This window comes from Rhea americana, unplaced genomic scaffold (genome assembly GCF_003343005.1).
Source record: "Rhea americana isolate MKP2758 unplaced genomic scaffold, rheAme1 scaffold_69, whole genome shotgun sequence".
NCBI lineage: Eukaryota > Metazoa > Chordata > Aves > Rheiformes > Rheidae > Rhea > Rhea americana.
This window is the reverse complement of record NW_028186856.1, coordinates 3844097-3855182: the sequence shown is the minus strand read 5'-3', so window position 1 is coordinate 3855182 and position 11086 is coordinate 3844097. Positions and strand designations below refer to the sequence as shown.

Sequence of the window (11086 nt, the reverse complement as noted above, 5' to 3'; positions counted from 1 at the left end):
GAAAGGGTAGGTAACTTATTCCCAGCAGCTGTAGGGACTGAAAGACAACTCAGGATAGGGAGGCAGATTGCTCTCTCCAGGAGCTATGATGCTCACAGGCATGCAGGCAGTCATCACATAATCCTCACTTTCAGAAATAAAGTAATATTTAATATATTAAAAAAGTAGCTGTCCATTCAACTGTAACTGGTTTTAATACAGACTAAACTGTACATGTTTAGAAAAAAATGACAAGCTTTTATTTAAGATCCCAGATGAAAAAGAAGACATGAAAAAATACAAAAAATACATTAAAATATGTAAATAATTTATTTCCAGTAATCATTAGTTCTCTAGCTGGAAGTTTCTTTTTATAAAATTATCCTGCAGGAAGTTAAAGCCTTTTTATTCCACCATTGCTAAATCTTTCAGTGCATGACTTCTAGGTTTCTTAGCCTTGTAGCTAGGGCGCAGGAATTCTATTTTTCTCTTCCTGGTTTCTGCTTTATTCTTATGTCTCTTCAGCTTCCTCCTTGCAGCAATGTCAGGATTTGCTACAGTCTAATGAGAAACAATACATTTRTATGTTTAGTTAGAATCCACAACTGTCCCTGTAAGCATCAGACACTTCGTAAAAAAATTTCTGACTGATAGAGAAAGCGTTAGTTTTCTTAGACTCCATGAAACTGAGGTGTTCTGGCTCATCTGCTCAGCTTTATCACTGCTCTGCCAGTGAACTGAGAAGCACATAATCAGTCAGTCAAAACTCGYCCAAGAGCCTGATCTTGAACAGTTTCTTGTTAAATAAGTTTCTGAACTGAAACTATCCCGATCAGGAGGAAGATCTTCCTCAAGTTTACCTTCCTGGTCATTTGTAAAGCATTTAAAAAGACCTGTTCTTTTCCCCCAAAGGGAATAAACTCTTACCTGCAAAGCCCTTTGCTTTTTCCTGATAGCTCTTTTCTGATTGGCCTGTTTCTGCACAGAAGAAAAGGCAACTGAAAATGCCTCCAGTCCAACCAATTTCTTGAGCAGTTCTATAATTTCCTGGGAAAGGTTCTTCAATGTTGGATCTAGGAAAACAAAATTAACTCTCTTGATCTTTTCAGACTGTGGAATGAAAGTGAGAACTCAGTAAAGATCACCCTTCTTCACCAAGGATGGCTGTACTGATTCATTTTGCCCAGTATCCTCTGACAAGACCAGAGCGGAAATGCTTGTGAAACCTGCTGGTTCTTCACCAGCTTTCCCAGAGGCCTGTACCTGCTACTTCACACAGGCAAACCAAAAATGAAGTTTCTGAGATGCAAAAGCTTTCCAGAAAGATAACTGCATCCCAGAGCTTTCTACAGGTGACTTGCTGTATAGACCCATGGTGGGTCTTCAGAGTGGGCTTTGCTGGAAACAGAAATGATTCCAGTTCAAAGCACTTTGTCAGTCCTAACTCTTTGTCCAATTTCATGCAACTTAATTAATTGCTTGACCTTGTTATAAAYGGCTGGCTTAACGTTTGGGGTCATTGATTGCAATATGTTAACTGCAATCAGATACACACAATATTGGAAAAAAATGGCTATAAGCAAGTGCCCTGGAAAATGAGAGCAGAGCAAATGTTTCCCTCATTCTTCCAACAGATCCTGCTTGTACAGTCTCCTCTGAAGCTTGTGTAAGCTACCTGTCTCCACAACATCCTATAGTAGCAAGTTCTCTGGGTCTGCTCCCATCATGTGGAAAACCACCACTGCATTTATTTTTGAACACTCATTTGGTGGCCTCTAGCTCTTGCACTGACAGAGAAAACAAAAGCAAGTTTATCCACTCATAGTTTTGTCAATCTCTATTCTATCCCCTCCAAGTCTCTTATTTTTCCTAGCAAAATCGTATTAGCTAACTTAATTTTTCTTCCATGGAAGCTGTTCCAGAGCACTGTTACTGCTCTTCTTCAAATTTTTCCATGTCTTCCATATCCTTTCTTGGATGTAGGACACACTGTATTTTCAAAGCATATACAAACTATGGATTTACAGAGTTGTATGATTGTTTTCCATTTTGTCCTCTGTTCTTTTCCTAACATTGGATTTGCTTCTTGACTGAGCACATTTTCATGTACTATCAGAACACCAAAGTCTTGCTCTTAAGTGAAAAGTTCATCATGTTAAATAGGAAATTTGTTAGTTTTTCCCACCAGGCATCACTTTGTATAGATCATACAAGGCATGCTATCTGCCAGCTTACTGCCTAACAGTTAAGTCCTAAGGTCTTTCTGCAGTCTTTACTGTTCATTTTCCACAGTGCATACAAATAGGTTTCCTTCACTTTTTTAAACAAATACAGATCACCAAAGAAAAACAAGTGTTTTTGCACAGGTAGTATCTAGTGGGAGAATGACCTGGACTCATTCAGGAAGCAGTGAGAAGTTCTCTGCACACAATTCAGCAGGGTATAGGCCTTCCTGCACATACAGCATGTGCATTCCTGTAGCTCTCCTCCCCTTGGGAACAGACTTGTTTCTTCTCTGAGATCTGCAGTCTTTTCCTCTGCTCAACAAGACCTCGGTCTTGCCACCATGAGTACTACACTTTTTCCACTATATCGCATAGTCAAGTTTCATCCACTTAATGCAGGAACCTGCCTAGCTCATTTCCATTTTTTTCTCTGTGATCACATAAATCTTTGCTTCAGCTGTCTCACACTCCCCTCCTTCCCTGGTACTTTGGTTAGACTGCAGATAGCTGAAATTCACTCAATTATGATGGCTGTGCATCAACAGACAAAAGGAACGACAGGCGGTGTCTGCGCTGAGGCACAGAACTGACACACCTTCCTCTTTGCTACTCTTTGCAAAGGAAATCACTTACCTTGCTCTGCATATGTGCTGTTCAGTTCCCTGTACAGAGGGGTGAGAATTGTTGGAAGGTACGGCTTGATTCTGTCTTTTCCCAGATCCACCGAGATTGCTCCCAAGAACTTAAAGACGCAGCTTCTCTGAAAATGAGTGTAAGGAACAATGAGGGAAGGGAGGTAGGAGGAAACTGCCTATCCTGAACTGTTACGAGAACACTATGCATCACTGCRCAGCATACAGGGAGTTGTTTCAGATGCACTAGTTGTTAGAAACTCACTGCTTTTACAAGGTCTTACTGCTGCCAAGTACAGCCTTCAGATGAGACACAGCCCCATGGGGTCTGTAAATTCATGAGCTGTGATCTCACTAGGATGATGCTAGCTGTTAACACTTTGAAAGACAGACTTCTTCTCTGTCCTCTACAGAGAGAGCTGAAGATATGAAAGCTCAGCCTCTCATTCCACACCACAGGGAACCGCAGTACCTTTCTGTCACTCTCCATATCCTCCTTGCGTCTCCTAGCAAGTAACTGCACWCTGTTCCTGCTTTGCAGGCAGTGCTCTTTCCCCTTCAGTTTCRTGCCATCAGCTTTCTTACCTCTCACAGAACCACACCATTAGCAAGGAGAAGTAGCCTGCCACAAGCCTTTCTCAAGAATCCCTACCTGAAATACTTGTTTCTTCCCTAGCAYGTACTAATTCCAGCTTCAGCAGCAGCTCCCAGCACCCTTTGCAGCTGGTCTCCTGGGAGCAAAAAGCCAAAGCAACACACTGCTGCGCAAGTGCCTCCAACATCAAATGCATTTGGTCTAACCTGTTCTTACCTTTAAGGGGATCTTAGGGGAATACGCTGCTTCTCGCTTCGCCATGAGGGAGAGTTTCTTCATTACCCATAGCAGTGTGGCTGGCCGGCCCTTCTCTTCTGTGTCCTCCCTTTCTCCCTCTCCTTGAGCAGAAAGGTCTCTCTCACCCTCATCTTCAGAGGCCTCCTGCTCTTCCATTTCACAGCTGAGCTCCCCTTCAGCCTCTTCACCCTCTTCTGAGGCAGGGGCTAGCAAGTAAATAACTTTGGCCACAAACAGCAAATTCTTTATAACCTGAAGTGTGAAAACAGAGTGCTCAGTCACAGTTTCCCAGAGTGCCGGCACCAGCAATGACCAAGGCATGGAARAGCCAGGGCTAGATCTGAAAGAGGAACTGGCTAATCCAGGAGGATATAATGTGTTCAGCCCATCCCATGTGACAGAGCAKGTTACTCCTAACAGGAAGGTCTACCTCAATATTCCCTTGCAGTTTGGGAGACTTTSCCCAGACTGGGGAAGATGAATACTGTGGTGATACCAAAACCTTTTTCCCCACAGTACCCAGTGTCAGCGAGCACTGTAAAACTACATGAAACACATCAGCTAGTGTTCCTTTAAGGTTCTGGCATGCCTCTGCTTCTTTTCTCTTCCCTAACTCGGGCAGCCCCTGGCWTTCCACAGAGGAAATATCTGACCAGGTTCACACTTGGGTCAGGCCTTCAAGCAGTGGTATAAACTGGGTCAAAAGCTCCCAGCAGAACAGCCATKACTGCAGTGTGGCTGAAGGACCCAGCTCCAGGATTTGGTTGCCCAGTCTGCTCCAGTCTGGGCTCCACAGAGCAGGACTCTCCCTGACAGCAGGCCAGACAGAAAGGACCGTAGTCCTGCACGATGCCTCCCCTTTCTGTCCCTGCCATGACTCAGTTGCTCTGACAGACTGACACTGCAAGGGGGGACTTTGCTGGCCCTCTGTGACATGCACCTGCTTAGACACCCTCATCTCAGAGCAGTTGGCCCTGCACTGTATATTGTTCTGAACTGTYACCAGACAGTGACACTGCTGTCCAGACTAAAATATAACACATTTTTATGGTCCCCAGCCTGCCCCATGCCCTTACAGAGCCCCAGACCTCCTTCTCTCACCTGCTCTCCCAGAGACTGGTCCAGGAACTTGGATTGCAGCTGATGACAAAAGGCAAACACAAGCTCCTTCATCTGGGCAGACAAAAACGGGAAGGGAATTTTTACATGAGAGGGAGCAAAGAGGAGAAATCCGAAGTGGTGTTTTGCAAAACAAAATAACTGAAGTGGTCCCCAGGAGAAACAAAAGGATCAGGCTCAACACAACTTCTGCCTGCACGGCAGGCAAAAAGCCCCATGGGGAGTCTTTGTGCTGCTAAGACCCTAGAAAAGTCCCCTCCCAGCACCAGGGAAAATCTGCTCAAATGCTTTAAATGAGCAGGGTTAGGCAGCAGATGGAACCAAATAAGAGAGAAATGTGCATGCCAAGCTACTAAAGGTATTTTCGTGTCCCAGCCAGGAAACAGCTAGCTGCAGGAGGAGTAACAGACATCRCTACCTTTCCGTCCAGTTCGGCTATCAAGAAGAATGTGGATGTAGGCAGCTCTGCCGACATCTTTTTCCTTTTCCCTGCCTTCCTTTCCTTCCACTTGCTGACAAGATCTTCTGGCTTGTGAGATGCGAACAACAAACCAAAAATCTGAGTAGCTGTCAGCCAGACCCAGCTGTGAGGATACCACAGGTGAGACTGGACATGACCTGGGGGAAGAAAATCTCTTTCAGTTCAGCAATGGAGCTGGTCCAGCAACAGGGAAAAAGAGAGGGGAAAAAAAAAAAAAAAAAAAGGAACCACCAGGTCCCTCCAGGAGTTACCACAGCACATGCTACAGCCCAAAGGTGAAGGCAGTGAATCGTGCTCATCTGCTCAGAAGGTAATCAAAGGCTTCCTTGGAATTTCTGCCGAGCCAAAGTGGACAGCGGCAAAAAGTACAGGTAACCAAATGTCCCCACTGTGACCAGGTACTCTGGAATGCTACTACAGTGCTTCCARACATGCCAGGACAGGGATATTGCTGGAAAGGAAAAGGGCCACTGGGCAAGAGAAGTGTGCACAGTGCAAAAATACATTGCTGCACCCCTCCTGGCTGCCAAGTCATGTTCTGCCAGCACCCATGGTCCCCTCATGGGCTCAGTGCCACAGCTCCTCTACCCATGATATCTCAGGACTCACTGCTGTGGGACTCTGCAGTGAGCTGGCCTTGCTCCAGCTGGTCAGATCCAACTCCCAGAGAGAGGCTCGGCGCATTTCAGAGAAGAGAAAGAGGCACTCTCTTTTCTTGCCTCTGTCCAAACTACACATATCACAGGGTAATCCAGGCATTATATTGGTATCTCCTATACCACTARAACACCCCTGGCAGACTGAACTCTTCTATGATGCAAACCAGCCAGATCCAGGCTTTCTGATAATTGAAAATGAAGCAAATGAAAAACACAACAACAAACAGCCGGACATTGCAGCATTTCACTCACAGGGAAAACTGCTTGACTCAAATGGCCTCCAGCTCCTAATGTCCCAGCATGCACACGGCATTTACAACACTATTACCCTGTGCCACTGCTTGTTAGCTGGTATGCATGATCTCATCAGGAAAATCTCATCTTCCTTAGATGAAAGCTTTCAGCTCTCCTAGAAGATGTAATTACGGTCAAACACACAATAATTTGCAACTATTTGCTCTTGGGATTATAGAAAATACTTCCCAGTAACTGGAACAGAGGGTATACTGTTTTCATCAATTCTGCAACCATTCCATTAACATTTGCTCTTCTGTTGCCCAGTAACTGCCATGTGTTAGCATTTATGGAGCACACAAACCTTGTGTAACAGAGTTCAGTTGTTTATATTAGGGCATGAACAACCACACAGCACACCAAGAATCCTCCTTCTAATACAGTCATAATAATTCTAGATACTTACCCCAGATATTGTTCACAACCTCACTGTTCTTGGTTAACTGAATGAAGCTGCACTCTGTGATTAGCTTTGTTATCAGCACAAGAAAGCTGAACAGCAGCCTATCTGCAGCCTTCTCCTCCTCCTCTTCAGTTATCTAATAAAATCAGCAAGTCAAGAAAGATGCTTATGAGGAACGGAGATAAGACTTATTCACCCCACTAGATAAATCTCAGATGAACCCTCCAAAGAGAACATTGACTTACACCAATTTTCCATCATACACCAAAGGGAAGCAACTCAATTAAAGTGTTTCTTCTGGAGACTGAACCTCTGCAGGAGATTACTGCAATCACTCTTCTCTATATTTATACAAGTATGTTCCAGTAACAAAGTCTCAGGCTTGTAAATGCATGCAATTTACACACACAGTACGCCATTCATGTGTACACATGTATTTGTGCGTATTTGTACCTTGTTCTTAGAGCCAAGATGAGCTCAGATTTGCCTGTGTCAGCTGTGGAGCCCCTTGTTACGAGGACACTATGTGCGCTGTATTTTACTAAATTGCCTTCAGGTCCTGACCGTGCCTGCAATCACCAGCTGGCTTGATATAACCAGCCAGTGCTTTATCCACATGTCACAGCACAGGGGGTGATTACACTGAATTTGACATTGCTGCAGACAGTTTATTTTCAACTCTAYGCACCCAGAGCCTCCACAAAGCTCTTCTCTCTCGTTCAGCACGGTGCCCTGGCACAATAGTAACACACATGGCCACTCCCCAGGCACAGTGACTGAGATCTCTTTGAGATTATCACATGCCAAGCATAATCTGAGGCTGCCTTGTTATTTTGAGTTAATCATGTGCACTAAGGAGATTTTCAATAAAACAAAACCATGGCCTGAAGTTCAGGAAGGGACCTTCTTTGAAAGTTAAAGCTGTACATAAGACTGAACAAAGCAGTCACAAGTGAGGCACGTCTGATCTTCCACAATTACACAAATCTGCATTCTGCCAGTGGTCATATTTCCCAGCTGTTGTCAGCAGGATAGTCAACTAAACAGATTCTAAGACAGCCCAGTGCTACAAAGACATCCTACTATTATTTTTTTATGGTGGTTTTACTTTGCTTTTCTTTAAACAAGAAAAACCAAAGTCTCTTCTCTCCTACTGCAGCAGGAAAGACCACAGAGTCAGGGAAAGCTACCTGGACACACACATTGCTACAGGCTGTCAACTCACCACGTCACACAGGAAAAAAACCCAAATACACAGATTCAAGGGTCATCTCACAAACCCCCTCCACCCACAAATCTTTAAAACAGGCTAGGGCAAGGAGCAGTATATTCAACATAGCCACAGGCACAGGCCTGGTGGTGGCTCTGCAAAGTTCCTTTGCCCCTGTGTTACAACATGTGGCATCAAGTTTGGGCTTATGGACAGAAATGTGGTTCTAGGTCTAGGTCAGTGATGTCCCTTTCAGAAAAAATGCATGTGCTTTGCATCTTTCCTTAGTCCCACACAGTAGGTCCAACAGCTTAATCCCTCCTATGCTTATTCTTCCCTTCTTTTGTTTTCTTAATTCTCTTTCCCTGAGTCTCACACATGGTAAAACAACTTACATTTTCAAATTTGATCGGGTTGATTTCTGTTTCAATCAAGGTGAGGATAGCTTCAAGTCGTCTTTCAAACATCACTCCCTCCGCTTCAACAAACAAACCACAAGCCTGGGCAGCCAACCTTCTGTGTGAGCTCTGCCGACACATAGAATAAAACCTCATTATTTCTTGATAACCAGGTCTTGCAGCCACACATGCAGGAGCTGGTAGCAACTCTCACTTTTGTCCGTAGCAACAGCATCCTACAAGAGGCTGATTTTCAGAGCACCATCATAAACGACATGTTGCCAGCTAGGGACACAAACACCCTGGCAGCATAAGTCATCCCTGAAAACACACCCTAAAATTGAATGCTGAAAGGCCATTTCTAGCCCTGATTGCCAGGTGCAGAGCTCTTGTGGGCTACTCTGTATTTTTCAGTGCTTCATAACACAACAGGTATCTCATAGCTATAAGCCAGGAGTTAACATATTAGAGATGAAAAGGATCAAGTGTTGAAAAACGCCTCTTCCACTGCTGCAGAGGAATGGGTCCTGAGGCCTRTTTGAAAGTAACTAAACATCCAGGCACTCAGATCAGGATGGGAAGCCTGTGAGACTTCAGCTTAGCTACTCTCCAGCAGCCGGCAACAGAACGAAGGAAGTCTGAGCTAAAGACAGCACTGGCTGCCAATTACTGAGATCAGACAGGCTTTAAGGAATTTGCTCCAACATTTCACCTAAACAAAGACTAACCTTGGGGAAATGCCTGATCAAAAGGAAACTTTAATAAAGCAGTGCAAAGCACTGCTGGATCGAGTCTGTAGGCTGACCTACAGCAGCAATGGTTCCCTACATTTGTGTAAGTATATGAAGCTACGTCACTCCCTCCTCTTCTTGCATATTGTGCCATGGTGATAAACATGGTTCTAATGAGGTTTTATTCTAGGCTGATTCTTGTTCRTACTGCTTTCCTAAAACTAATAAATCAGGCATAACTGAACCTATCAATTCATCAGCCCACAATCTTAGCCCACAAGTAGAGTCTAGACTCAGTCTAGATTCAAAAAGACAACAAATACCTTCTTGCTGTGAAACCACTCCATGACCAGTGAAAACATCAGATCTTGTTTTTCATTGTTTATCTTACTGAGCAGAGATTTACATGTCAAAGCTGCCATCTTTTTGCACTTGGCGGAGTCATCATTTACCATCATCATACAAAGAGAGAGAAAAAACAGTCCGCAGTATTTGTGGAGGAGCTCCTAGAAGGAAACAAGCATCAGCCAACTGCACATCTTCAAAGAGCTTCAGGCATTTAAACAGAAAAAGCAGGGTATTTACTGAACCATGTATAGGAACAATACCAACTCCAAAGGGAGACCATGTCAAGGCAGCTGAACAGAAAGGAGGAGGTGATCCAACAAGGCAGCACCATCCCTGCTCTGCCACAGACTTGCTAAAATAGCTCTGGGACAGCAAGTTAGTCTCAAACCTTAAAGGTCATTTAAATGTCTAAATCCCACTGAAACAGGCAGAGGTTCCTAAGTACTATGGCAATCAGGCTTAAAGGCCCTTCTGTAACACAGTGATAACAGTGCTTTGCTACTTCAGAGTGGCTGGGAACCATGCTGAGACACTTAATCTAATCAGTGGGTGGAGAAGCACATCTGACTCTGCAGATTTTTTTCCTTCCTCACAAATTCTTGCTTGATTGCACTTCTCTCAGTCTCCTATGTACTCAGTCAAGCTCCAGCTGCACAGCTCAGAGTCAACATAACATTTTGTGTATGTTAGCCTACATAGATGCACAGTTAATTTTTCAGCTCCAATTTTCATCCATCCCACTGTAAAAGCCCTTGCTTTCCAGCCAGGCCAACAAAACAGATGCAGTACATCACATACCACTTCAGTCAACAACATCCCTCATGGATTTTAAAAAAAAGAGAAATGAGAAAACTCACTTTCTTGTCGTACCCAATTTCCTTAATTTCTTCCTAGCATAAATCACCATAAAGTTTATCCAAATTCCTGCTGACAGAGCGCTATTTTACTTGCAGATGGAGGACACAGRTAATGAAGTACTACAGACTCTTCAGCATGTCATTTTTATTTTGGCGCACAGCCAAGTTCTTTGAGCTAAGTGAACATTCTGATTATGATAGCAGATAATATGAACTACCAAGTGCTCCCAATATAAACTGCTTTGGAAATGCTGTTACTGCTAGCACCTGACAAGAATTGACTGCTTAATGCTTCATACCATAAGGTGCTTGTTACCTGTGGAAACATGTCAAAGAGGTACGCAATCATCTCCAGCGCAGACTCCCTTCCAGTTTCATACTCATAACTATGAAGAAATAATTAACAATTGCAGCTGGGTTAATTCCTTGGAAAGCTGCTAATGATTTACAAGAATGGCCAATGCTCAGCAACACGCACTGCCAGGGATCCTTCTACCATAACCACCAGACAGCTGGTCTGGTACTCAGGAGAAAGGAAGCAATGGGCCCACCAACTCCAGCTCCCAGAGGGTGGGCACTGGCAGACACAAGTGGACAAAACAGGGCTTCAGCCAACTTGAGTCAGCACAACAACACAGTGCTATGAAGCTGGAGGGCTCATGTCACTTTGAGCAAGGGAGAGTCATGCTCAGAAGGTGGTTTTGGGCATGCTGCCCTCTCCATACTGCTGAATTGGTACAGCTGATATCAGCTGGGCCTCAAGCGGTTCAGGCCATTACCATGGGACAGCAGTCAGATAAATGCAATTTTTCTTACTCCTTCTGGATCTTCCAGTTCACCTGGCTCACAAGCAGTGCAGCTGGTTAACCACTACGCAAACAACAGAACCTTTGTTTACAGAGGGATAAAAAAAAAAAA

The 11086-nt window shown here is 44.2% G+C and overlaps 1 protein-coding gene across 1 annotated transcript in view; it reads right to left on the bottom strand.

The window, feature by feature from the left end:
* Positions 1-216: 216 nt before the first annotated feature.
* Positions 217-11086, bottom strand: part of UTP20 (UTP20 small subunit processome component) — a 64708-nt gene continuing 53838 nt past the window's right edge. The window contains exons 53-62 of the mRNA XM_085321352.1: positions 10485-10554; positions 9287-9469; positions 8230-8361; positions 6628-6760; positions 5206-5405; positions 4770-4841; positions 3648-3920; positions 2838-2964; positions 907-1052; positions 217-540 (exon numbers count right to left, since the gene is read on the bottom strand). Of these exons, the coding sequence (XP_085177478.1) occupies positions 385-540; positions 907-1052; positions 2838-2964; positions 3648-3920; positions 4770-4841; positions 5206-5405; positions 6628-6760; positions 8230-8361; positions 9287-9469; positions 10485-10554 (1492 nt within the window). The 3' untranslated portion in view covers positions 217-384. The remainder of the gene's footprint in view (positions 541-906; positions 1053-2837; positions 2965-3647; positions 3921-4769; positions 4842-5205; positions 5406-6627; positions 6761-8229; positions 8362-9286; positions 9470-10484; positions 10555-11086) is intronic.